This window comes from Toxotes jaculatrix, chromosome 20, assembly GCF_017976425.1.
Source record: "Toxotes jaculatrix isolate fToxJac2 chromosome 20, fToxJac2.pri, whole genome shotgun sequence".
Taxonomy (NCBI): Eukaryota; Metazoa; Chordata; class Actinopteri; family Toxotidae; genus Toxotes; species Toxotes jaculatrix.
In genome coordinates, this window is record NC_054413.1 from 1547497 (window position 1) to 1575410 (window position 27914).

At 45.2% G+C, this 27914-nt stretch overlaps 3 protein-coding genes across 3 annotated transcripts in view; 2 read left to right on the forward strand and 1 right to left on the reverse strand.

Annotated features, from left to right (window-relative positions):
* The window catches only part of rps6ka3b (ribosomal protein S6 kinase, polypeptide 3b), a 33620-nt gene extending 15017 nt beyond the window's left edge, over positions 1-18603 (forward strand). Inside the window, exons 3-22 of the mRNA XM_041065655.1 lie at positions 6821-6937; positions 7425-7506; positions 8266-8346; positions 8532-8611; positions 8830-8936; positions 9075-9112; positions 9294-9436; positions 10099-10169; positions 10766-10854; positions 11768-11832; positions 11968-12070; positions 12207-12316; positions 13002-13127; positions 13206-13295; positions 13973-14131; positions 14378-14539; positions 14630-14706; positions 14841-14958; positions 15198-15338; positions 15733-18603. Of these exons, the coding sequence (XP_040921589.1) occupies positions 6821-6937; positions 7425-7506; positions 8266-8346; positions 8532-8611; positions 8830-8936; positions 9075-9112; positions 9294-9436; positions 10099-10169; positions 10766-10854; positions 11768-11832; positions 11968-12070; positions 12207-12316; positions 13002-13127; positions 13206-13295; positions 13973-14131; positions 14378-14539; positions 14630-14706; positions 14841-14958; positions 15198-15338; positions 15733-15855 (2082 nt within the window). The 3' untranslated portion in view covers positions 15856-18603. The remainder of the gene's footprint in view (positions 1-6820; positions 6938-7424; positions 7507-8265; positions 8347-8531; positions 8612-8829; positions 8937-9074; positions 9113-9293; positions 9437-10098; positions 10170-10765; positions 10855-11767; positions 11833-11967; positions 12071-12206; positions 12317-13001; positions 13128-13205; positions 13296-13972; positions 14132-14377; positions 14540-14629; positions 14707-14840; positions 14959-15197; positions 15339-15732) is intronic.
* A 434-nt stretch (positions 18604-19037) lies between these two features.
* On the reverse strand, positions 19038-22266 carry si:dkey-226l10.6 (zinc finger and BTB domain-containing protein 11). Its single transcript, XM_041065746.1, has 2 exons — positions 22018-22266; positions 19038-21423 (listed from the first exon to the last, which is right to left on the reverse strand). Exons 1-2 carry the CDS (start codon positions 22042-22044, stop codon positions 20296-20298), a joined length of 1155 nt encoding a protein of 384 aa, XP_040921680.1. The 5' UTR covers positions 22045-22266; the 3' UTR covers positions 19038-20295.
* A 146-nt stretch (positions 22267-22412) lies between these two features.
* Positions 22413-27891, forward strand: eif1axb (eukaryotic translation initiation factor 1A X-linked b). Its single transcript, XM_041065778.1, has 7 exons — positions 22413-22562; positions 23257-23340; positions 24834-24937; positions 25163-25213; positions 25616-25697; positions 26030-26121; positions 26419-27891. The coding sequence occupies exons 1-7, from the start codon at positions 22547-22549 to the stop codon at positions 26422-26424; spliced, it is 435 nt and encodes a 144-aa protein (XP_040921712.1). The 5' UTR covers positions 22413-22546; the 3' UTR covers positions 26425-27891.
* Positions 27892-27914: the final 23 nt, after the last annotated feature.

Genomic DNA, 27914 nt, shown 5'->3' on the forward strand with positions numbered 1-27914 from the left:
TTAATTCTCTAACTGCTCCAACAGACCAGGTCACATGGTCACATGATTTTATATTTTATATTTCTATTCAAATGGCACACTTCCTTTTTTACTCTTATTTTAAATTCCTATTTCTGTAAATAATGTCTATATTGTTTATTTTTACCATTAGAGGTTTATATTTGGAGGCTGAGTGCCTGTGTATTGCTGCTGTGATAGTGAAATTTCCCAACTTGGGATGAATAAAGTATTTCTATTCTATTCTATTCTATTCTAGAGTAGACAGAGAGAGAACAGAGAGAAACTTCACCATTAAAGCCACTGATCCTCTCCGGTGTGTAACTGATTCTGTGAGTGATTTTAAAATGATGCAAGTTAAATGTTGTATTTTTTAAACCTTTCCTGTGCATCGGCTCTGACACAGCCGTCCTCAATCCGTCTCTCATCTGTCTTTAATCAGTTTAAAAGTTTGTAAGTTATGGAGATTTTTTTTTTTCTGAGCAGCAGATTCACCGAACCGTGACGGTGACATTCGTAAATATCTGTACAGGCGTGTTTCAGGTAACTGGTAGGAGTTTCACCATCATACAGATCAACAATGATAATCACCACCAGCACTTTCAGTGTCACAGTGAAACACACACACACACACACACACACACACACACACAGAGCAGTGTGGTTGGTTTTATTACCAAAGTCCCACTTGCATCTGTTTTTATTAGCAGTAGTTAATAAGTGAAAAGCGAGTGATGCTGAAAATGTGGCGTCCCTCTTCACTCACTTCCCGTCTCTCTGTCTCACACACACTCTGATACTTCACATCCATTATTGCAATAACTCCCGACCGACTTCTCCTTTTCTAAAACACGACAAGTTGACAAGTCATTTGGTTTTGTAGAGGAAATTAAATTCATAATTGCAAAAGCTGCAACAACTGATAATATCATACACCGAACACATGAGCTGTAAACATGTAGAGCAGAGTTAGTGATGATGTCTCTGTGTCTCTGTCTCTGTCTCTGTCTCCTGTCTTAGTTCATGTGCCCGTTTAGTTCAGTGGCAGCGTAGAAAATACAGATTATTTGATCTTTAACAGGTAAAAACACGTCCGCTGGTGTGTGTGGAAACCAGCGCACACTCAGCGAAGGCGACAACAGGTGGAGGTAATTCAAGAAATGTCACACATCCTGTCGACCGTCTGCACCGGCATTGTGTACATTGTGTTTGTGTACCGGGAGGGGGGGTAGTGACAGGTGGAGGATTTGAGGAGGGGGGGGGTGGGGGGTGTCTTTGCGTCCTCATTGTGTCTTTGCTGGAGTGTGTTGGACTGTGGGAGTGTGTGAGTGTGTGTTGCAGTGTTCTGGCCGTGGGTTTTAGGGATATTTGATTTGCGTGTGTGTGTGCGTCACCGTTTGTCGCCTGTGCGTCAGCTTGTGTTTGTGGGTTTTATGTACATATGTCTCTGTTGTGCTGAGTGTGTCTGTGTGTGTGTGTGTGTGTGTGTGTGTGTGTGTGTGTGTGTGTGTGTGTGTGTGTGTGTGTGTGTGTGTGTTGATGGACTGATGTGAGAGTAGAAAAATGAGTAGGAATTAATAAATGAATGTAATTTTAAAATGAATGAAGTCGTTTGTCACACGTTCAGTTGACAGACTGGGTCCTGGAGTCATTTATATATCTGAGTGAAATTCGTACGTTGCCTGTTGAGTGACTGAGTGTGTGTATGTGTGTGTGTGTGTGTGTGTGTGTGTGTGTGTGTGTGTGTATGTGTGTGTGTGTGTGTGTGTGTATGTGTGTATGTGTGTGTGTGTGTGTGTGTGTATGTGTGTGTGTGTGTGTGTGTGTATGTGTGAAGACAGCAGTGGGCGTTTGTTTCCTCGTGGTGTTTAGTCATTGGTCAGTGAGTTATGTGAGTTATGTGAGTGTGGAGTAAACGGGGATATCCAGGACACCTGATGGAAACACTGGGTGGAAGGTTACAGCTGCATGTTAGTGGAGAAGGAAGGGGGGTGGGGGCGGTGGGGGGAGATCCCTCTTCCCATCCCAATTTGGATCTCCCCCCGTTCCTCCCCTCCTCTTCCTCTGGGTATCCCCTCACACTGACTCACATATACACTTGTTTGCCTGTCCCAGTCCAAACCATTCGCCGCCTCCAGCCTCCTCGCCTCAGCTCACGATGACACGCTGCGCGGCCGAGGCCAAGCCGGCGTGTGTGTGCGCCGTCGCCGGCCTCGTCAGGGCGCTGAGGAGCCGGCTGAAGTCGCTCCGGCGGCTGCTGCTGCTCGCCGGCCGCCAGCAGCCAGCGCAGACCTCTGATGGCGGCCGCCGGGATCAGCCCGTGCTGCTGAGCAGGAAAAATAAGGGGACAGTGTTAGACTGTTGTGGACCAGCACACCCCAGTATGGCTGTGAGTAGTCCTGAGCCCGGTGTGCAGTCTTGGTGCTCGTCTTTCTCCTCCTAACTGTTGTGGCCTGTTGTGTAGAGTTTGGAAAGTCTTTGCTCTGTTTCTCAGTTTGAAGATTAGAACTCAGATCCACGTTGTACCAGAGTCAGAACAAAGACAGCACCTGAGGCCGCCGCCTGCGAGTCTGTGCTGCTCTGAGTTCACAGCTTCATCGAGCTTCTCTGTTCTTACTCTAATGAAAACAGACAATCAGGACTTTTCTTCATCTGCATTCAGTGTTTTCTGGATTGTTCTGTTTGGATATTTGACTTCGTGCTTCCCTGTCACCTCTGTGTGAGTGAGTGTGTGTGTGTGTGTGTGTGTGTGTGTGTGTGTGTGTGTGAGTGTGTGTGGGGGGGGGCTCACGTTACCTCTCTCTAACACTGACGTGTCCTAACATCAGCTTTGATATTCACCATTAAACAGACCCTGCTGTACTGGAGTGGACTGGACTAACATGGACTAAAACCAGTGCATATCAGAGCATGTAGATACTGAAACTCTGTGTGTGTCCACATTTTCTCTGTGCACCAATGATGTGATCACTTTTTGTGGATGATGATTTCTGCTTCTCAAAACGTGGGATTTTTTTCCTCTGTTCTGTTTCACGGTGTGAAGTGAATGTCGTTGGACAGTTGGTCAGACAGAACAAGACATTCGAAGTTTGAAGTCACTGTTTTCCATTGTTAGAGTACCAGGCTTTAGAGCTGACAGAGCAGCTGTAGTCGGCTTGTATTCATGGTGAGAACAGACTCTGTCTGTCTACAGGCTCAGTGAATTATAAACAGTCTAAGTACGCTGCCTCTGTCTCAGGCTTTGTGCACGTTACACATTTAAATCCTTCGCTGTGCGTAATGAGAAAATCTCCCTGCAGCCAGACACGCACCCGCCCGACCAAAGGTTAAAAACGTGTGCGGAGTTTACGTTAATTTAATACGATTGCTGTAATGTGTCCGCTGGGGAGGTCTGTTGTTGCTGTGCACGGCGCCGTATAACAGCATCATACTGATTCACTCCGCTCATGAGGACGCTTTAATTAGATCCGATGGCGGACAGATGATGTGAAGTGTTGCAGGGCTGCTGTGCAGCGTCCTCTCCAGCTGTGTTACTGACGGCTCAGTGGGAACCTGTTAACCCCACAGCTTTATATTTTATGATCCTATAGAGAATTTAAAATAATCAGACTTTGACAAACAGACAAAGGAGGAAGTCAGAGGTCCTGATTTCAGGTTTCAGGCTGGAAGAAGAAAAAATATGATTCATTCAGAAAATAATTTGCAAATTAATTGAAAATAATAGTCTGTTACAGCCTTAGTTGACAAAACGAATTCACCTCAAGGTTTATTTTGGAGCTTTTGATCATATCACTAGATCTCCATCATTAGATCGTCAGACTCCAGCGCTGAGGGGTTGTAATGGGAGTTTTAATGTATATTGATGTTGCTCTTAGTTAGTGTGGACATCGTGTTTATCTCCTTGTATAAGTAAGACAGAAATATACTTTGGTAAGTCAGTGGAAGAGTGAAGTGGAAGCTGTGTGTGTTTGTGTTTTCTCTCTGTGTGTTTCGGGATCACACACTCGAGATGGAAATAAACATAATAACAGGTTAGAGAAGCAGGTAAAGTGCGTGTGTGTGTGTGTGTGTGTGTGTGTGTGTGTGTGTGTGTGTGTGTGTTCAGAGCGCACAGGTGCAGGGTTTGCAGTTTTAATCCTGTGATTAAGAGGTGCTACATGAGCGTCCTGTCGCTTCAGCTCTGATCCTCCATCTGTGTTCTGACTCACACACACACACACACACACACACTAACACTCACACACATATTTGAAATGTCAACAGTCTTAAACTGTGCAGCTTTCAAACATTTCTCCGTCGTCTCTCTCCGACAGTCCGCGGCGTCTGAACCCTGCTTTTGTTGGTGCATCAGCTGTTTGTGACTCTCGGTGCTGAGCTGCGTTCAGAGGCTTCGCCTGCGATCAGCTGGGTCTGGATGATGAATCTCATTTACATACGGTGCTGCCGTGCTCCATACTTAATGACATGCAGTGTAAATTGCATGTTCGTGTGCATGTGTGTGGCTGAGAGGTCTGTTTGATGTAAGTGCACATGTGATACCTGGATTTAGACCGAGAGCTTAGAAAATGCAGCAGAGTCATCGTTGGGCTTAAGGAGACTACAAAGGGGAAATTGATGAAATTTAATAGACTAAACGATTAATCAGTTAATCATGAAAGTGATGGGAAGATAAATCAATGAGGAATAAAAGAATCATCGCTGTGGCAGTTTCTGAGTTTTCTACTAAAACCTTTGAGCCAAAGTTCGCAGGTTTAAACACAAACAGCCAAATAAGATAATAAAATAATAATGGTTTGATAGAATAATGATTTAAATACACATGTTGTAAATGATACAGCATTACAGGTACTTTTACTAAGTATCTGAGTACTTCCTCCCCTGCTGCACATCTGGCCACACCCCCTCCCCCTCCCCCTCCCACTGTAGTCTACAACCTTTACCCATGAGAAAGAAAGGAGAGAAGAAGAAAGACAAGAGAAGAAGAGAGGGAGACAGAGAAAGGAGAGGTGAGAACGGTTCAAATAAAGATAGAAAAAGTGAGAAAGTGGGAGGGAATGAGGGAGGAGGGGAGGGAGGGAGGGAGGCGAAGATTTCTCTGAGGGAGAGAGAGATAGAAACGGAGATAGAGGAAGAAGTGTCAGGGACGAGCAGAAGCCGGCTCCATCCTGTCGCCTCGCAGTCGACGCACAGGATCATGTTAGCGCCACAGAACCTCAGCCGCAGTCGGGTCTACAGGACCCATAATACACTGGGACACTCGGCAGCCAACACCTGGGAACTGCAGGTACGAAGAGAGGAGGAGGAGGAGGAGGAGAGGGAAACGAGTGAAGCAAGAGGAAGGGCTGGACAGAGGAAGACAGAGAGAGAGGACAGAGAGGATGATGGGAAATTCAGGGAGAGGATGTTGACAGGTGGACGTGCGGTGTGGATGTGTTTACCTGTTCGTTCCTGGAGCATCAAGACCAAAGGAAGCTTCACAAAGAGTTAACGCACACACACACACACACAGACACACACACACACACACACACACACACACACACACACACACACACACACACACAGACACACACACACACACACACAGTATGGTATCATTAGTCACTCAGCTACAGCGGGAAGCAGATATCGGGGGTGGCTTCATGACAACTGTGTGTGTGTGTGTGTTCTGTTTCAGTGTGTGTGTGTGTGTGTGTGTGTGTGTGTTCTGTTTCAGTGTGTGTGTGTGTGTGTGTGTGTGTGTGTTGTCATTTCCCACTGTGCAGATGACGAACATTCGGGAGCCCAGCTCAACCTGTTGTGTGATTCACTGAGTTCTGGACAAAAGGGAAGAATCCACCTTCATCCACGCTCACGCTGATGGATGCTGTTGTAGTTTACCTGCTTCTTTAATGTACTACATTTCCCAGAATGCCCTTCGCACACAGAAGTCCCCAGGAAGAAATGTGCAAACTTGCTCCATTACATTTTAGTTGTCTTTTAGCGTGGAAGAGATTAACTGTAATAGCCAAGAGGCTAAAATGGGTTTAGACACACACACACACAGACACTGGTCTGTGTGTGTGTGTGTGTGTGTATGTGTGTGTGTGTGTGTGTGTGTGGATTTCATTGTGTAACGGCTGAATTTTGAACAGAGCATGTTTGCTAAGCCGCCTGTTGGGAAGTTAAAGAGCAAACATCAGGGTCACATGTCAAACACGTATGTAACTCGTGATGAATGGTCGTAAGCTGACATGGCGTCATGTTAAGGGTGTCAGATGCCAAAAAGAAAAAAAGGCCGGGAACCTTTCTCACTTCGTGTCAGCAGTTTAGGGAAGTCACATGACCGGGGCCCCCTGCACAGAGACAGCACCATGAAGAAATGGTGTTCCCAGTGTGGAGTGTGAGAACCTGATGGATGAACTGGAACAGTGACTGGTTCCAGCATCTGGTGTAAAGCCTCAGACAGTTTCTGCTGCTGACAACGACCCACGGTGTCAGAATCACATGTACAACTATCACGTATGGGCATAATGTCCACATACTTTTGGCCATGTAAATGCAGCTTTCGGGGTCACGTGATGCTGAACACTAACAACAGCATCATCAGTCTTTCTCGACACACTGTCCCACACATACGTTGTGTGGCTCTTCCTGTTTGCTCTGCTGCTTCCTGCGTTGGATCTGGTGCAAACTGACGGCGATGGTATGAGATAAGAAGCGACTACACGTTTATACTGAGGTTAACTTTCCACTGAAACCAGACCAGTTAAACAAGCTGTGTAAGCACTGTGTAAAACTCGTTACTGACCCGTGTGTGTGTGTGTGTGTGTGTGTGTTACAGGACGATGTGCCAATTAAGGAGATCAGTATCACTCACCATGTGAAGGAGGGATCAGAGAAGGCCGACCCTCGACAGTTTGAGCTGCGCAAAGTCCTGGGGCAAGGCTCCTTTGGCAAGGTACCTCTGTGTGTGTGTGTGTTTATATACCTGTTAGTGCTTATGTGTGTGTGAGAGTGGGCCTCAAGTGTGTGTGTAAGTGTGGGTTTCATTTCCACTCAGATGTGTGTAGTGTTTCCCTTGTGCCAGTGTTTGAGAGCCCGTTGCCACGGAGACGACAGGCTGAGGGTCCTTCACACTCGCGCTTAATATCGTCGTCTTTATGAATGAACAATTAGCCTTGTGCCTGGGCTCTGTGGGTGTGTGTGTGCGTGTGTGTGTGTGTTTATGTTGATCCACACAAGTATGACCTGGAAAATGGGCCAAACCCAAACAAACTCATACACAAACACACACACACATAAAAAACACACAATACAAACTCCATCACGCTCTGATACCCATTCATACTTAGACATATCACTGTGCACCGTCCATTTCACACACATGTAAATACAAATCTAAACTAAATTCATCACTGTGTGTGTGTGTGTGTGTGTGTTTGCAGGTGTTTCTGGTGAGGAAGATCACAGGACCAGACGCCGGTCAGCTGTACGCCATGAAAGTCCTGAAGAAAGCCACGCTGAAAGGTACAAAAAAAGAAAAACACCAAACCTGGATTAATCCGCCCGTGAAAGTAGTCCCCAACAAACGCACTAACGAGTGGCTCCAGTTAATCGTAAATAACAAGACGAAATCTCTTTCTGTGTGACCGATGAAAGAGGAGAAAGGAGGGAAATAATTGGATTTCATGTGAGAGTCTGAGCAGTTAAACTTACTGCTACAGGTACATGGCGTGAGACAGGAGACAGTTGAGACAGAGACTGACAGACTCCTCAGCAGGTGGAGTCTGGATTTGTTTCTGGAGACTTTCAGGTGCTAAATTGTTGGTTTGCTCCGTCGTCATCGCCCAAAATGGAATTTCACACCCTGACGTGAGATCAAACAGATACGAGGAGCTAAAGAAAGAGGAAGAGAAGAAATCAATTCCTAAAGTGATTATTTATCTCAACTCACACACCATCTGCTGGTGGAAGAAAAAACAAACAACTTGCGTCTTTATTTTGTGTGTTTATCGCTTCTTTCTCTCAGGCTTCTTCTTTATTTGAGTATTTTTCTTCTTATCCATGTTTCTTTCTTTATCTATTTCTTTTTCTTCCTTTTCTCTTTCTTTCTTGTTGCTTATTTTCTCTCCTCGTGATTCAGTTTCCCGTCTGCTGCCATCTGGGAGCCTCTCCAGCCAAAATAGAAACCGAATAACGGAGGCTGTTTTATTTTGGCTTTTCAGTAAAAAGCTTTATCTGGTGATGTATGTGTGTGTGTGTGTGTGTGTGTGTGTGTGTTTCCAGTGCGTGACCGGGTCAGGACAAAGATGGAGAGAGACATCCTGGTGGAGGTCAACCATCCCTTCATCGTCAAACTGCACTATGGTGAGTCAGCCAATAACAGGCCTCCCTGGTGAGTCACCGGCCCCACACCAGCCAATCAGAGCTCATTACTCCTCTGTTAGCCAGCAGGAAACCTGGCAGTGGAAATGTTCAGGAAGAAGGGAACTTCTCAGATCTTATCTAAATTGACTTTCTTCTCTCCCCCGGCTCTTCCTCCCTCTCCTCAGCGTTTCAGACGGAGGGGAAGCTCTACCTGATCTTGGATTTTCTCCGAGGAGGAGATCTCTTCACTCGTCTCTCTAAGGAGGTAACACCTGTTTCAGCTCAGGTGCATGAAAAACAAAAAGTCTGAGAGACAGACACATTCACGTGCTCGGTGAAAAGTTTTATTTCAAACAAAACAAAAAGTCAACACATACGTTTTCTGCTAAAGATGCTAAAGGATTTTATTTATACTGAGGGAGTGACGTGTGTGTGTGTGTGTGTGTGTGTGTGTGTGTGTGTGTGTGTGTGTGTGTGTTGCAGGTAATGTTCACAGAAGAGGATGTGAAGTTTTACCTGGCTGAACTTGCTCTGGCACTCGATCACCTTCACGGCCTCGGCATCATTTACAGAGACCTCAAGCCTGAGAAGTAAGCACACACACACACACGCACACACGCACACACACACACACACACACACACACACACACACACACACACACACACACACACACACACACACACGCAGACATTTCCTTCATAACACTAAAAGCTCTGTCTTTTCAGCATCCTGCTGGATGAGGAGGGACACATCAAGCTGACCGGTGTGTAATATTACACCTTTTTGTGTATCAGTGTGTGCGTTTCTGTCGGTTTGCCTGCTTGTGTGTACTCTGCCTAACAAAAGCTTCATTAACGTGTGTTTGCACATTATGTTTTTACTGCTCGCTCAGGCAGCCGGAGACGATGATAAACCTTTTATCACTGATTTCTGTGTGTGTTCAGACTTTGGCCTCAGCAAGGAGTCAATAGACCACGAGAACAAAGCCTACTCCTTCTGTGGGACGGTGGAGTACATGGCTCCTGAGGTGGTGAACAGGCGAGGACACACGCACAGCGCAGACTGGTGGTCGTACGGCGTGCTCATGGTGAGAAGATGCTGCTTGTTCATCGGTCGCGTTGGCGCTCGACAGGCTGCGGGGAGGGAACGGCGTCGTGTCGTCCCCTGCTGTTTGTGTTCCCCCTCAGTTTGATGATTAACTAAACCTCAGATGATGTGATAACAGTAAATCACAGACCGTAAATCACAGCAGTGAGGCTGAGCTGTGACTCAGGGCTAAAGGTTCTGATTGCTGGTTGTGTTCAGATCAGTTTCCCAGCTGCTGAAATTATTTGATTTGATTATTTGATATATTTCTTTATCAGGAAGGAGTGAATAAAATCGTGAAGTGACCTTCTAGAATTTCCGAAAGCACGAGCCGATGTCCCCAAATAACACGTGACGCGTTACTGATCTGAAGCAGCAAATCCTCAGAGTTAACAGCGGCTGTTTGGTGTCTTTAAATAACCGCGTTCATTGTTGCTTCCCTGGCTGTTTGCAGTGGAACGTTACCTGCTGTAGGAAAGAGGAATTTCATTAAGTTCCCACGTCTTCCTCTCTGTTTTATCACATCTGTCTCTGTCTGTGGAGAATTACATTAACGCAGGTGATGTCTGATTAAAATGTGTTACAGCCACAGTGTTTGCTTTGTCTCTGATCGTATTTCTCCGAGGATATAACCTCCAGGCTTCCTCTCTGATCTTCTTTCAGTTTGAGATGCTGACGGGAACGCTGCCGTTTCAAGGCAAAGACCGGAAAGAGACGATGACCATGATCCTCAAGTAAGACACTTTATACTGTCCTGAAACTCCGATCCAGTCGCCATCTAACAGCTTTTATTACGGCTTACTGTACATCTGAGAGGAGGCAGAGACAGCGAGACACAGAGTCAGCCCAGGGGAAAGTCAAGGATTTATAACAGAGGAGATAAAAGTGCAGCACTCAGGAGGAAGAGGAAGATGAGGAAGAGGATGAAGAGGGTGGACAGAGCAGAGGAGGGACAAGAAAAATGGGCTGATAGGAATGTCTAACGCTGAGGGAGGAGACGGAGGAGTTGAAAGAAGATTAGGAGGGAGGAGAGAGAGAACAAAACAAATCGCAGGAAATATTAACCCCTCCAGTTTCCTCTCGTCTCTCTTTCACTCTCAGTGTTTGTCTGTAGAAAATGCTGAGCAGACTCTCTGCAGACTGCTGAGTGTGTTTCCTGTGTGTGTGTGTGTGTGTGTGTGAGACATATTATCGTCTAGTCTTTCAGATACTTTCATTTTGGATATGCAGTATGGACATTTGATGACAGCTGCACCTCGCTGCGGTTATCCTGCGTCTTTGATCAAACCGCTGTTTTCATGTTGACGTTCTTCGTTCTCTCTTTTCACAGAGCCAAGTTGGGAATGCCACAGTTTCTGAGCTCAGAAGCTCAGAGTCTCCTCAGGAACCTTTTCAAACGTAACCCTGCAAACAGATTAGGTAAAACCGAACTCATGAAATCAATCATTGTTTTCCTTTGATCACTCAGAACAGGTCCATACACTCAGTGCCGAGCTGCAGCCGAGTCCATTTTCCTTCTGATTTAATAAATAAAGCTTCTTAACAAATTCAGAGCATGAGTCAATCTCCTCCAGTTAAAGACAGGACTCTGTGCTACTGAGCCACTTCTGAAAACAAGGAGCGGAGGTAGATTTACATTTTCTAAAAATAACCCTTTCAACCATAATCATACAAAACACTTAAAGCCTGCTGGGTCTCGTGGGCAAGGAGCTCACACAACAACCCAACAGTCTCTGTCACAAACAACTGGAGCCGAAGGGAAGAAAAAAAAAAAAAACCCCAACGTACATTTTCTATCACGTCTGTTTTTCTGTAACTTTGTTGTAAGTTTCCTTCCAGAGGAGACCGGGGTTATGTCTGCGATCAAAAGGGTTGAACAACAGGAACTTTTTTATTTTGGATGAGTTGTTTTCAGGCATGTAACCAAAAATGAGGACGTCTGGTAAAAAGTTAATCAGTCCCCATGTGTGCTTGTTAAAATACTACACTGACCTGCTGAACTGAGCCTTTTGGTTTTTTTTAAATAGTGAGAGACTGGACACAGGAACCAATGGGCTCCTGTGTCCAGTCTCTCACTATGTGACCGTGGGGATTAAACACAGCAGAGGACACTATGATTACAGGACAGTTTCTCAAAGCTTGGGGTCGCCCTGCCCCCTACTGGCCTGCACTGCACTGCACTGCACTGGACTGCACTGCACTGCACTGCACTGGACTGCACTGCACTGCACTGCACTGCACTGGACTGCACTGCACTGCACTGCACTGCACTGGACTGCACTGCACTGCACTGGACTGACAGCTGATGCTGGTGTGTTTTGTTTATTTGTAGGAGCTGGACCAGACGGAGTAGAGGAGATCAAGAGGCATCAGTTCTTCAACACCATCGACTGGAATGTGAGCGTCTTACAGCCCGAGACAGAAACAAGAGGCCGAACTTTAGAAGAATCACATTTCTTTTGTTATTTTGTCTTGACTGTGTGTTTCTTTGTGCTTCTGGCTGAGTTTTCTAACATTTTCCTTTCCCCTCAGAAACTGTACCGCAGAGAGATCTACCCTCCTTTCAAACCGGCTGCAGGACGACCTGATGACACTTTCTATTTTGATCCAGAGTTCACAGCTAAAACACCCAGAGGTACCGACTGTCACTCTGCCTCCTCCTCCTCCTCCTCCTCTTCACACTCTGCAGAGCTCAGCTACATTCTTAATAAAGTCTCATTTCACTGAGTTTTGAGAGTTAACAGCTGTTTCTGTGTCTGTGTCCGTCTCAGACTCCCCGGGGGTTCCTCCCAGTGCCAACGCCCATCAGCTGTTCAGAGGATTCAGTTTTGTGGCCATAACAGAGGAGGAAACACAACCACTACCCAATGCTATCGTACAGGTACAAGCACACGTGACAGAGGTGTCTGTCAGTTACAGTCCTGTTTGGCCCGTCGATGGCTGACAGTGTCTGTGTGGGAGGGTTCCTCTGAAGCCAGCTTTCTTACCTACAACCATAAAAAGCTTCAGGAGGTAGATACATTTACACAAACCTTCAGACACAGAGGCCTGTGGCCACATCTCCTCAGGTGTTTCAGAATCGAAGAACCTCAGTGAAGCTGAGCGTTTTCATTCATAGCAGGGTTGGATGTGTTTCAGTGCTGCTGCTGCTGTACCTGCCTAAATGACAAAAATAAAAAAAAGGAGTGCGCATAAAGAACTGAAATAGAAATCAGCCCCGTTGTTCAGCCAGCCATAAGCACGGTGTTTGTGACGTATGAAGGTCTGCGGTCCAGCAAAGATGATGGAGAGCTTAGAGGTTTGGCTGAGTGTTGATTCTGCAGGGAATTCAAACGATGATGAAGAGGATCCTCCAGATGGCTGTGAATCAGCAGAGCTGCTGGGCCTGAAGCCTGGAGCCTGGAGCCTGAAGTCAGGGTCTGAGTAACTCTGGCTCAGATGAGTGAAGGTGTCTGAGGATGCATCTGAAGCCCCTCCCCCGATTTTTATCAAGCGCTGTAAAACCCTGAGTTATTAGTAGTAGTGTATGCATCTGTTTATGTTTGTATTTGTGTCTTTGCACTTAGCAACTGCACCGAAGCACGTCCCAGTTCTCAGACGCCTACGAGATCAAAGAGGACATCGGCGTCGGCTCCTACTCCATCTGCAAACGCTGCTTACACAAAGGAACCGGCATGGAGTACGCAGTGAAGGTAAACACACGGCATCCGTCCACGGGACGTCGGTGTCCAGCTTTTCAGTGCTGTAAACACCGTTTGTCCCCGTTACAGATCATCAACAAGGCCAAGAAAGACCCGACGGAGGAGGTGGAGATCCTGCTGAGATACGGGCAACACCCCAACATCATCACGCTCAAAGACGTGAGTCACACTGAACGGCTTTTATTCTGGGAAATCGGCTCTCAAAGCAGCATCTTATTGTGAAAATGTACTGTTTACTTTCAGGTGTTTATCTTCTACATTCATGTGCGTGTGTGTGTGACTTTCTTAAATCTGCTGAATTTGCGTGTGTAGCTGGTGGACAGACAAAAAAAAATGGTTTCACTGGAGTTTCACTTTTTCTGTGACTCATTTTAATTCGAGTTAAAAATACCATCAGGCCACTGGGTGAACATGTTCGCATCAGTTCCAGTAACAACAGACAGGTTTATCTGCATTCATGTTCCGTTTGTTCAGTTCAGGAGCTCCACCGTAGCTGAGGTTTTTTTTTACTTCCTCTTTGCTGCTTTGAATTTCCCACAGGAAATTAAATTTGACCTTGTCTTAAATATATTTTATACAAAAGTCCATCTTCCTCATGCAGCGGTTAAAGTTTTGTGAACTGTCAAACATTTGCATTAAATGTTTAGTCAGATTTTCAGGAACGTTTTCTGACCTTACACCACAAACAAAGCTGAGAGACAATGAATCTGAATCTGTTCCATCAGAAAACATTCGCTTAACATTTGAATGAACCGACTGAATAAACAAATTCACAGAACGGTTGAGTGACTGAACTGCTGCGGCTCGGCGTGGGCTGACTTATTTCCATGTGGTAGGTGTATGACGACGGCCGGTCGGTGTTCCTGGTGACGGAGCTGATGAAAGGAGGCGAGCTGCTGGACAAAATCCTCCGACAGAAGTTTTTCTCAGAGAGAGAAGCCAGCGCTGTCCTCTACACCATCACCAAGACTGTGGAGTACCTGCATGTACAGGGGGTACGTCCCTCTGAGGGGGAAACCACACCCAGTTCATTTCATTGGTTAAGTGTGTTTGTGATTGACAGGAAGACGTTGAAATGTCAATAATTCTCGTTTATTTCCTCAGAATTTCTGGAAAGTTTCTTGGAAAGCATTGTGCAGTGTGGATCTAATTACAGGAGACAAAGCTCTGAGACGTGCTTTACCTCAGCAGGCTGTGTCGAGTTTAAACACCTGACTCCGTGTTTTCCTTCGTGTTTGCAGGTGGTGCACAGAGACCTGAAGCCCAGCAACATCCTCTACGTGGACGAGAGCGGCAACGCCGAGTCCATCAGGATCTGCGACTTTGGTTTCGCCAAACAGCTGAGAGCGGAGAACGGCCTGCTCATGACGCCGTGCTACACGGCCAACTTCGTGGCACCAGAGGTGGGTCAGCGCTTCAGTGTCAGGGCTCAGGCATGTTTACACGCAGCCGACACGTTTTTTACATGTAGTTGTTTCCTGTGCTTCTGGCAGGTGTTGAAGAAGCAGGGTTACGATGCAGCCTGTGACATCTGGAGTCTCGGCGTCCTGCTCTACACAATGCTGACAGGGTACGAGTCTCCTCAGCACCATGGAGCTGTTCAGAGTTTCTGTTGTAAAATATTTATTTAAAAAAAACACAGACGTTGAAGTAGAGTCCGCTCGTATCTAAACATGAAACGTCCTCCTCGTCCTTCGTCTCCAGCTTCACTCCCTTTGCTAACGGTCCAGAGGACACGCCGGAGGAGATCTTGGCTCGTATCGGTAGTGGAAAGTTCTCACTCACTGGAGGATACTGGACCTCTGTATCTGCTGAGGCTAAGGTGTGGACACCGACACACCCGAGTGCATAAGCACACACACACACAGACACACACTCACTCATTCACGTCTTTAGTAAATGTGATGAACTCAGGTTTATTTCCCTCCTTTCTTTCACTCGTCTCAGCGTCTTCTTACTGTATGTGGACATCTTAGTTCCTGATTGTGACTGAATTTAGCGAGAATGTTCACAGTCCCCACAGGATGAGCTGTAACTGCCATGTGACCTTTGACCCCTCAGGATCTGGTGTCTAAGATGCTGCACGTCGACCCCAACCAGCGGCTGACGGCAGGTCAGGTGCTCAGACACCCCTGGGTGACGCACAGAGACCAGCTGCCAAAGTACACGCTCAACAGGCAGGACACACCACACCTCGTCAAGGTGAGACACGCACACACACACACACACACACACACACACACACACACACCTCTGATGTTTCAGCCTGTCCATGAACCTCAGATGTGTCTGTGTGGTTGTCCACTGACAGGACGTCCATCACAACACAGATTAACTATATCACAAGTCACTGTGGCACAATAAAAGATGAATTCATTAGAAAACAAAACTCTGTGTCTCTGTCTCTCTGTCTCTTTGTCTCTCTGTGTGTCTCTGTGTCTCTGTCTCTGTGTCTCTGTGTCTCTGTCTCTCTGTCTGTTTCTGTGTGTCTCTGTCTCTTTGTCTCTGTGTGTGTGTGTGTCTCTGTCTCTGTCTCTTTGTCTCTGTCTCTTTGTCTCTGTCTGTCTCTGTCTCTCTGTCTGTCTCGTCTCTTCAGGGTGCGATGGCGGCCACCTACTCGGCCCTCAACAGGAACGTCCCTCCGGTCCTGGAACCGGTGGGCTGCTCCACTCTGGCCCAGCGGAGGGGGGTGAAGAAGATCACCTCCACTGCTCTGTGACCTTTAACCCCTCCTCACCCCCTCCCCTCACCTCCTCCTCTCAACGCTGACCTCGATCTGACCTCCGCCGGACCACCCCTCCATTCCCCACTTGTCTCTCCTGTTCAGTCCACTCCGGTCCGGCGGGACAGACTACTGATGGACCTGGGAACCGCTAACGCCAAATAGGAGCACAGAGACCCCCCCCCCCCCCCGCCCTCCTCACCTTCCTGTCCTGTCCTGCACCTTGATGGACTCCTCTGATTGGATCTCCTCTGCCGTCGTAGAGTCTGGACCGGGCTGGAGCGGCGAGTCCTCCTGCAGCGTTTCTGCTTCGGACAATCAGCGCTGCCGCGTAGATCCAGAGACGCAGGAAAATGAAAGTACTGTATTTATTTAATACAAACGCGGGAGGAATCTGAACATAGGAGCTAGGTAATCTAATGTAAGCATTTAAAGAGATAGGATCTGTGTTGTTATAGCGGCGTCGTGGCTCTGTAGCTGTACATCCTGCATTTAAACCTCAAGTAGCCTCTGAGATGACGGCGTCTGCAGAGAAGGACCGAGGGTGAGAGTCAGTGCGAGAGGCAGAGCAGCGTTCAGCCCGCGGAGCAGAGAGGCCTCGGCTCGTTTTAGATTTACCGGAAAAAAGAAAAACGTAGGAGAGAGAAGCAGCATCTGGTTTAACCGAGTGTGTCTGGGATAAAGAAAAGTCTCAGCACGACTTTGTGTAGGAAATTGATTTTAGTGTCTCAGACAGTCAGAGACTCTGAGTGTCCAGTATTTTACCTTTCAGCCACAAAACATAATGAACAAAGTGTGACTGGTTTGTCTCAGCCAGGGGACAGTCCAACGTTTGTCCTGAGAAACGGGCGTCTCAAACTTTCACGGGACTTAAACACGAACAGGAACAAACAGATTCTGCGGTTTTACCTTTCAAAGCTACACACGGCCGGTAAAGGTCTGGGACGCCCCCTGGTGGCCACAGGAGGGTTGAACATTTGAAACTTTATGCACTTCACTGAGATTATGCAAAGTAAAGCGCGAATCTAAAATATCAAACGGGCAGATTTTCTGTGGAAGTCTCGCATTGTGCAGCTGTGAGACAGTAAATTAAAATCAGATGTTAAGAAACACCCTGACGAGAAACAAACAGCAGGATTTGGTTGTGACCTGGAATCAGGTTTTTGTTTTTAAAGGCCAGAGAGCTTCCTGCTTCCACTACGCTGGTGTGTGAACACGTGAATCCCGACGACCTCCTGTATGAGCCGCCTGATCATCTGTGTGTGTGTGTGTGTGTGTGTCTGTGTCTGTGTGTGTGTGTGTGTGTGTGTGTCTGTGTGTGTGTGTCTGTGTGTGTGCAGCCGACAGGGAGCTGAACTGTAAATACAAACACGTCGAGCAACTCAGGTTTCTAAGAATCAAGACAATGCATTTTTATATGTCCGGGAGGAGGGAGATGTTCATGATAAGCACACGGGCGGCGACGGGACGTGAACGCAAACGCTGCGGGGATTAAACGATGAGAAGGGTTCGATTCCAGAACCATTTCGTCTGCTCTTAAATGACCGGCCGTCGATTAAAACGCCTGGTTCTGGAGTCGGACTCTTCAGTCTCACCTGTAGCGCCGCAGGTTGGAGCGAGCCGCGGCATCGTTTTCCACCATGTGACCAAACCGATCTCAGTCAGGACGCGATGTGTTTTGTGTACTGATACCAGTGCGTCGGTGTCTGTGACGGAGAGGATCGTCTGTCAGCTTAAACCCTTTAAAAAACTCACCTGTGCAGCAGGTAAACCGCAGCGTTCAGAGCTGTCTGAGGAGATTAAAGGGTTAGTTCACCCAAATGACTGCACCAGTTAAAGGTTTAGTTAGAAGGATCTGGAGTTGGCTTGGCTCTCACAGTATATAGATAATAACACTCCTATTTAAAGTAGTAATAGGACATAATGTTTGACATTTGGTTTAAAGTGACTTTCTGTGGAGCTGCTGTTTCCAAACATCTGGAATGAATAGCTCCTTTGTAGTTTGGGTGAACTGGTCCTTTAATTCCAACCAAGACAGCACAGAATCAGCAGGCTGAGGTTTAGGAAATCACTCAGCTGTTAGAACTGGCCTCTGACCAACCAGCCGTCATGGTTTGCCTTCTCAGTTTGACATAAACGTACCTGTGTGTGCCTCTGCTGCGAAACACACACCCCCCACACCCACCCGGGACTTTCAGGTGAGGAGGCATGAACTGTGTCGACGAGGGGACCGAAGACAATCAGCAAGCACTAAGAAAAAAGAATGGATCCTAGTTCATCTCCTCGCTCCTGAAATCCTGCTTCTGTAACCACGAACCTCTGCGTAGATCCTTCTTATCTTTAGGTGAATGATTGAAAACTACTTCCTCTCTGCGGTTGTGTGAATGTCTGTCAACATAAAGGGATAAAACTTCACTGCTCTGAGACAATTCTTTGATTTTATTTTATTTTATATATCATATGAAATATATAAATGTTGATCTTTGCCTCGTCTATCGATGTACAGCTCTGGGATAAAGGAATGTAAAAGGAATGATTTTTTTCTGTAATTATAAACAGGGGAATAGCTTTCTCTCTTCTCTCTCTCTCTCTCTCTCTCTCTCTCTCCATCTTCCTCCTCCTCCTCTTTTATCTGATCCTGTCAGAGACGCATTCAGCCCTGCTGCTACGCCAGCTCTCTGTTTTTGTACCTGCAGAGTTGGACTTTCTATTAAAAACAATAAAAAGGATAATCAGCTAACGATGCATGATGACTTTTATTGATCACTTAACTCTTTTGTTATAATCTTTGTTTTTAAAGGGTAAAATGATCTGAACCAGGATTAAACTGTTTCAGAAATGAATTCCAGTGTCTGAGGGTGAGGAAAGAAAAAGGGATAAAAATCAGTGGCATTTCCCTTTAATGACAGAATTATTAAAAAAAGACATGAATAATGAGACAAATCAAACTGCTCCAGAAAAAAAAACTGGAAACAAATCTTTTAAACCACCGTTAATAAAAATACATGACATTTTTCATTCCAAAAAAAAATCACAACTAATATTCACTAATAAATGTTCAATAAAAACAGATTGTTGCACTTCATCTCAGTGTTTATGCACCAAACTTAGTTGATATTTTGGGTGATTTTAGCACCTTTAATGCTGTTTTATTTATTCATGATTTATCGCCTTCAGTCTTCTGAAGAGTTTAAAATTTAATTTATAAAGTTTTTTTTTCTTTTTCACTCGATCTGTTCAGAGGATGGAAGCTGCACTTGTTTTGGCATTTTGACTTGAAAAATAACCGACTTATAAAATCAAAACAGCTGCTGATTATTTTCCTGACGACTGATTAATTGATGAATCAGCTGATCGCTGCAGCAGCAACATCCCTCAGTTTATTCCTGTGAAAACCAGCCTGCAGGTACATGAAGCTTTTTTCCAACACATAATCTACGACAATGAACATTTTATATTTAGTGTTGTGTGACTGTTGTGTTACTACAAAAACAAAAAATGCTTCAGTGTGAATGTGGTGCAGATTAAAAAGCTTCAACTGGATGTTTGCTGAGTTAATGTTTTGTACACTAACAGCTAATAAAGTTTACATGTGTAGAACAGGGATTTATGATGGGAACACCTGCACAGTCTGACTCTGTCCAACACAACAGTCGACTTTTGCAAAGTTGATCATGTTCAGTTTGTGTTGATGTGATGACGTTTCATGATGGAGGTCACAGCTGCAGGTGTTTTACTGGACCACATCATACTGAGGCGGCTTTTCTCGTGTTCATGACCCCGATGAGGTCACCGTTACCGACACGCGTCACGCTGACGCTGCGGGCGGAGACTCCACCACATGGCACGAGTTATAGCAAAGTTTGAAACGTTGTCATTTCTCTTTTAAACACAAGTGTTAAAATAAAGGCTGAGTCTCAAATGAGCACAAACAAATACAGACGTCACGGATAAAGGCCAGGTTAAAAAATAAAACATGACAAATAAAAACCACGGAGGGAAATATCTGCAGCCTTCAGCAGCTCACATGGTGAATTCAGTCTAATGCTCAGTCACTTCCACAGCAGTGTTCAACTCATCACTCTTTTTTAACAGAAAGTTTCATTCATGAACACCTGACATGACTCTTTCTGTACTTCTAATGAAATTAGTGCTAGAAACGGAACATTACTCCGAATTTACAGAGACGGCAGGAGAACGTGGAGGAAGCCGGGAAAGCTTTGATAAAAGCTCGGCCCAAACAGAGGCTCAGTTCTCTCCGACACTGAGGTAAATAAAAGTCCCGGCTGTCAAACTTAGAACCAATCGTGCTCTTGTCCAAAGTTCAGTTCAGACCAGTCAGAGATGCATAAACGTCAGACGTCTGTCCGACAGAGAGGAGGTCACTGAGCTGGTGCTGCTTCAGTCTGAAAACACTGACGAGTGGAATCTGTGGGGTCAGAAGTCAGAGTCGTCTGTGGCAGAGTTGTCAGCACTGGTGGAGACTCCAAACGTGGGCGGGTGGTTTTCAGCCGGCTCCTGCTTCTTCTTCTTCTTGTCGTGGTTTTTGATGTGCACGCTCAGACCCCTCTCAGTCATTTCGTAGATCTGACACTTGGCGCAGTAGAACGGCGACACGCCAACGTGCCTGAACTGGTCGGCAAGGTACGACGCGAGCGACTTGAAGCCTTTATTACAGATGTCGCAGCGAGGGACGACGCCCGGGTGCTCCTTCTCCAGGTGTCTCCTCAGGCCCCACCTCGACCCCTTGAACCCCGTCTTCTCTGCCTCCGTTTCATTGTCCGTCTCTGTCGAGCAGAGGAGGCAGGTGAAGACGGCGTCCTGGTTGGCGTGGCGCCGTGTGTGCGCGTCCAGTTCAATCTGAGAACGAACCGTTTGCTTGCAGGACGTACAGAAGAACGTCTTCTTCCCGTCCATGTGGTGCATCTGTTTTAAATGTACGGCCAGACCTGATGCTCTCTTGAAGAACCTGCCGGGCGGCGGGCACAGCGAGCACACCAGCTCTCTCTTACCTGAGCCCATCACGTCACTGTAGTTCTCTCCAAGCTCTAACACGCTCTTATTGCTCACAATTTCCTCCTCTTTGACTTCCTCTTCTGTTATCATCTTCCTCTTCTGCCTCACCTCGTGCCTCGGCCTCGATGGCCGGGACAGTTTGGACATCTCCGGTAAAGGAGCTCTGGCGTTTTCTGTGACCTCAGGATGTTTAATAATCGGCTTTTTGGCCGGCAGCGATCTATCTACAGACATTGTAAACTGGTAACTCTCTCCTTCCTCCTCAGGATTTGAATACTCAATAACGTAAACGCTGTCCTCCTCTTCCTCTCCCACAACCTCCTCCTCCGCAGGCATCGAGTACTCCACCTCGTAGTACTCCGCAGCATCGTCTTTAACCTTCCCCACGACGTGAGACTGCTCCTCTGCGATGTGGGTGTCATCTATTCTCACCACAGTTATCTGGTCCATCCCTCCTGCACCGTCCCAGTTTCCGTTTCCTGCCACAACGGAAGACGGCGTTGCTTTTCCTGCAGCTCCACCCCTGATCGCCAGGTGCTCAGAAGACATCTAACACGAGAAACAAATATGGTTTTGTGTTTTCAGGCAGCAGATAAATGAAGTCAATACCACAAATCACTATTTTCCTCAGACTGTACGACATACGACACCTTCTTAGACATATTTTAAATAACCCTGAATTCTATTTCTTCATCTTTAAGATGTGTATAACAGTTTAATTCACTCTTTTATTTCATTGTGTTGTATTTTATTTATTATCATGTCCTGTACTTGTATGTGGCTGATTTTATTTAACCGTGTTGAGTTAATTTTAAGCTTTTTTCCCTTGTACACTTAATCTTTGTTTTGATATGATTGTAGCCAATAAAAATTATAATTATTATTATGAGGATACAGATCATGTGGCTTTGTTTCTGAAAACACAAACTTAATCCTTAAACTTTAACTAAGCAGCTATCAAACCAGCCCCCACTGTGTTTTTCACTTAGAAAATTGTGGTTTATAAAATGATGGCAGCAGTTATTGTGTAATGCTTTACTAACGCATGCAGCAACTATCTAATACTCACAATATGCACTTTTATTTGTGCAAAAAACTAAACTCTCTGTTTAAAATAAACGTTAAGGCGATATAAATACTCACCATGACCCCGCTGCTGAAGTCAGCCATCACAGCCGAACCTCGTTTACCAGATTAGCTGAAAACAAAACAAGGTAGCTAGTGTGCAAAGGGAAGCGACCGTAAGTTCCAGCCGAAAATATCTTTTTCACTTTGCAGCAGTTGGCTATTTAACGGCGAAAGCTGAGAACTGAAATGCACATGTGAATGTTCAGAAAGAGACGAAAATCAACCTTTGGTGGGTGAAGGAGAGGAGGTTCCGTCCATCAGCTGGACTCCTCCAAAATGTCTATTTTCTCTCCGGGGAAAATGAAACATCAACAGCAGGTCGGCCGGACGTGTCGCCCCCTGGTGGAGCGGAGGAGGCTTTTACAATAAAGCAACGGCATTTTGAATGTCTCGGCGGGCGCATGCGCAGATCGGCAGATTGAATTAGCGGTGGCAAGCTAGCTAGGTTCAGTTCTCCGCTTTCGCTGACTCTTATAAACAGTTATTGTTTAACAGCCTGTCGTTTCTACCGAGCGGGATTAACGTGACCGAGGCGTGAAAGAATATGCCCAAAAATAAAGGTAAGAGAGGCGAGGTGGCGATAACGTGCGTGTGTGTTTCAGTGTTTGTTTAATTGTGTCGAGCCCGCCGCGGTACACGCAGTGAAAACGTGACATGAGCGGCTAACGCTAGTTAGCAGTACTGTTAGAATCCTTTGCCGAACCGTTAGCGATGTTTGTGTCGAACTCAGCCACTGAACATGAATTTACCCGAGGTAGTGATAGAGTTAGGACAGACTAGATAAAGTTATTAAATACTTTGTACCTGCTTATTGGTCTAATTCTGCTATTAGCTGGAACAGCTAACTGGCTAGCTGCTAGTTAAACCGCACCCCGGTCTGGCCTGTGACAGCATTAGTTCTCTTAAATGAACCTCTGAAAACGCCAGGTAACCATGTTCTAGTTTACTTACAGAGTTTGGGGATTTAATTCGAACGTTCAAGTGATGAAACGTCTCTAGAGTGTTGTTAAGGTAACGTTAAATTAAGTCTTAGCCACAGTTCCTTGCCATTTCTTATCATCTATAGTCTCACCTTTTAAAGAAAGATTATGTGACACCTATTTAAATAAATATGTTAACAGCTGATCATTTGTGGAGGAAATGTGCCAACTAGAAAAAATAATAGAGCTGGAAGAAGTCGGACTGTGTTCACTGACCTTTGATCCAGTGAGTGGAATGAATGGGCAGCGTTAATTATGTTTTCTCTGTTTTCAGGTAAAGGAGGAAAGAATCGACGACGTGGAAAGAACGAGAATGAGTCCGAGAAAAGAGAGCTGGTGTTCAAAGAGGATGGACAGGGTGAGTACCTGATCTGACCCTGGGTGAGAGGAGCCAGCTGTTACACCAGGAACTGTTCTCTGAGGGCCCACCACTTTCTGACTTTCCCCTGAGTTAAGAGTTTTTGGGAACTGTGACAATGTTGTCAGAGGACTTGTTGTTTTATAGATAGCTGGGTAATTGTCTTTTAGAGAAACTGATGGCGACTTAAATGTTCTGAAACATGAGGGGCTGTGGTCACCATATGGTATTTCTGTAGAAAGACAGACAGAAGTCCTTTGTAATGGTCACAGTGGTGAAACACTAAGAAAAGCAGGCAAACCTGTACATCTGGATTGAAATTAAACAGTTTGTCAACCACAGGAAATGTCTTAGGCAGCAAGTTTGGTAATTTATTGATCCTATAATCAACTATTTTAAGCAAAAGAATCACGCTCACTTGCTCTGGCTTCTTCTCTGTGAATATGTTCTGGTGTTTAGTCTTCTGACATAAACTTGAATATCTTTGGGTTTTGGACTGGATTTGTTTAACAAAACAAGATGTTACCTCAGGCTTTTGGGAAGATTAGCTTTTTTTTTTAACTGTTCTCTAACACTGTGAATAATTAGTTGATAATAGACTGGTTGCCTCATTGATAGTGAAATGATCAGTTATTTGCATCTCTGCCTCTGAGATGACAGTGTTTGGCTTTTCTGCTTGATGAATGACTGAAGCAAGTTAATTAATGGTCGAACTTGTTATTGTTATTTTCTGTTGGATGTGAGTTCAGCACTAGTTTGTCGTGCTTCAGTCAAATCAGCAGGCGAGAGGAAGAGTTGTGAGAAGCAAACCACGACACACAACCAGCACAGAAGAATAAAAACAGACTACATGAACGGCGTGCACCTCCGGTTTGATGGTTAAAGGATTGTTTGACTTCCAGTGGAAGTTGTCACCATATGAGCTTGCAGTCAAAGTGCCCAGAGCTTTGACTGCAGTCCTCACTGCTGCCAGAATCCCTGTTAGTGTGGAACTGAGCCCAGCGTGTGGAGGAGGCTTTGCTTGTGAAGGCTACACTTACTTATTGCACACAATCTTGTTTAGAGCAGGGCACAAAACCTTCTGAGAATATTTATATATCACATTTTATCCAAAAATCTGTGAAATCATCTGTTTATAATCACACAAGAAGAAAACTGAAACATGGTTTATTTATAGCTTTGCCTTAGACAAGGAAACCGTGTATTACAGTCAATATTAAAAGAAAATATATGATTATTAAAGACAGTAAGCAAAATATCTGTTGTCATACAAGAATAATGATGATGTTTCCACTTGTTTTGACTTAAAACACTCGTCTTTCTGCACTGGTCTTTTTTCTGCAGCCACAACAGTAGAACCTTCCTGTTCAGAACCCAGTAATACTGAGGCCTCTTCGGTTCCCTCTCATCACTGCTCGTTTTGGGAGCGACTCAAAGATTGTGTCCATTTATCACCTTGAATGAACCGTCTCCTGCTCTCTCGTGTTTTCCAGAATATGCTCAGGTGATTAAAATGCTGGGGAACGGACGCCTGGAGGCCATGTGCTTTGATGGCACCAAGCGGCTTTGCCACATCAGAGGAAAACTCCGGAAAAAGGTAGGACAGTCCCGACCGTCCTCTCACACCTTCTCCCCACCGGCACACACACAGGAAACCCCCAGACGCAATGCTGAATCAGCGTGGTCTCAGTGGTCAGTCAGCCACCGTTAATGTGGCAGCATGGACTCTTTGTGTGTGTGTGGGGGGGGGGGGGGTTACTAAGTGCAGTGTGTTGCTGTGTGACACAGGGTGTAACATCTGCCTTGTTTTGTTTTCCTCCAGGTTTGGATTAACACGTCAGACATCATCCTGGTCGGACTGAGAGATTACCAGGTGTGTTGGTCGTTCACACACACACACACACACACGACACAGATCTGACTGTTAAATGGGGGTAGAAACATCAGTCTATAACAAATGTCCCATAGTTATGGGTCTTATTAAAGATCTGAACTCTGAAAACCAAGTACCAGGGGATATTCACTCGTGTTTTTAATAGATAATCTCCAAAATCAAACCATTTCTTTCTGCCGCTGAGCTGAAGAAAGTTATTCATGCCTCAATGAATTATTATGGCTTTATATTCTGTATCAAAGTTATTTCATACTCACATGATGTGATGCTAGATATGGGTCAAATCGGGTTTTGTCCCTGTAAAGTTCAGTAGATCCAGCTTCAGTTGACCTGAAACAGTTTAACGCCTCGGCCTCACACCACAGACTTGTTGTGTTTCAGGATAACAAAGCTGATGTCATCCTCAAGTACAACGCAGACGAGGCTCGCAGTTTGAAAGCCTACGGAGAGCTGCCAGAGCACGGTGAGTTCAAAGACACGTCAACACCACAGCTGCTGGATCCAAAAACCAAACGTCACTGTGGTGAAACAGGTCCAGCAATTTATTTATAGTCCACTGTGAACTGAGGTAAACTCAGTCTAAGCGTCCTCAGTCCAAATCAGCTGTTTACCAGGCTCATGTCGTCGTAGTTGGATTCTTGTGTTCAGTGTTTGGTGGAATCGGTGAAATTATACATGCAGTTGCTGACTTTAAACAGCAGAGGTCCCTTTGTAACGCTTTACATATAACATGCAGCATTTTGCATCAGTCCTTCACAGCACAGTAGAAACTTTATGGTTTTCTTCTTCTCACAGCCAAAATCAATGAGACAGACACCTTTGGACCTGGAGACGATGATGAGATCCAGTTTGATGACATTGGCGATGATGATGAGGACATTGATGATGTAAGTCCCTTTAATTTTATGCTTAATGCATAATATGATGGTAAACAGAATATCTTCAGCTGCAGAACGGATATTTTTACAAATAAAATAATAATTTCAAGATGCCACTCTGGGCTGTTTTTACAGACCAAACTAGTCTCAGTTCTGACAAAGTATTTTAAACATTAATCAGTAATAGATAATCTTTAGTTTCAGATCAGCTCCTGCTTGTTCAGGAGAAACTAAGACAGGAAAATAAAAGTGGAGAACAAAAGAAATGAAAATGAAATATTTCTGTTCTCTCGCTCTTCTTTTCAGATCTAGAGACCTGCCACCAGAGGAGGAAGGTGGGATTTTACTAGAGATGCTCCGATTGGGATATTTTGAGCCGATACACCGCACCAATAATAATTATTTTTATTAAGATCAGCCTATGCCAATCCAATACAGTTTATTAATATACAGTATGTTTCAATTAATGCCAGTTTGTTTAGCATCGGTAGACGTCTTTGTTGTTTGGAGAACTTTAAGTGCATTTCACATAGGAGCTAAAAAAAAAAAAAAGAAGACATCAGTACTTTGAGTTTCTTGTTAACATGAATGAATATGAGATGCTGCTTCAGTAAGACTGTCTCAGTTATCACTCGTAGCAACGGGGGGGCGATGCAGCAGGCTGCCTGGTGACTGATGATGACGCAGACAGTTTCCTTTTCCTGCCTTCATGCAGTTGGATTGGAGAATCAGAGTAGGCTGATCACCAGCATCATAATTAGGGTGAATATCTGGAGCATTGCCAGATTTTTACCTTTCTGCTTCTAACATCCACAAAATGGCAGATTTGCCGTCTCATTCACGGGGTTCTTCTGTTTTTTTTCTTCTTCTCCTGTATAGTCCAAACACTCGCTGTTTTATAGAGGCTGATGCCGATACCATGACTGCAAAATATTTCACACCAAATGCGTCATCTTTTAAAAATGTATTTATATTGATTTCACACTATGTGGAATTTAGCAACAAGTACAGAATCTCTGGATTCGCCAATAAAAAGATAAACCATTTTGTGTTTTTTTTTTTTTTTAGTTTTAGTTTTTTTCTTTTTGGCAGTCTGTATCCTTGTAGCTGTAGCCTGTGAGACAGTTTATAAAGTTCAAGACAGTTTGAAAGCTGTTTATTAATGATCGAAAGGTAATAACACTGCTCTGTATCTTCAGCATGTTTCGTTTTGTCATCATATTCCGCCGACAGCTTTTTAAACTCTATCTTTGCTCATTTTGAATCGAACCATGGCCAAATGAAGGCAATCCCTTTCCACTGAAATCTAAAGGAGAATCAAATGTATTTTTCTGTTGTCTCCCTTATTCGTGTTTCTGTCTGTTGTTTGTTTCCATGTTCTGTTTCGAACTCTTCGCTGCTCGCTCTGTGGCTTCAACACACAGTGAAGCTCGGCCCGGATCGGCCGCTCTGTCTCACGTTAGACCAGCGGTTCCCGAACTTTTACACCACAGATACACACCAGTAAAACCTCACAGCAGAGCCATCTGTCTTACTTATTCTCTGAACCTCTAGAAAATCAAATAACAGTGATATATATACAGTACATTATATCTATTTTCCTCCCCCCGCCCGCCTCCTCTGGAACCTTCCCCATATTCTCCGAGGGGGCCTGGCACCTCAGTTTGGGAACCACTGTTCTAGACCACATGGGGCCTGTTGCTGTTGTTGCTGTAACTCTGAATTAAAAATGTACTATGATGTTTGAAGGCTGGGTTTCCAATAAAGATCTTAACTCCACTGACCTGGCAAAGTGGTTTCTA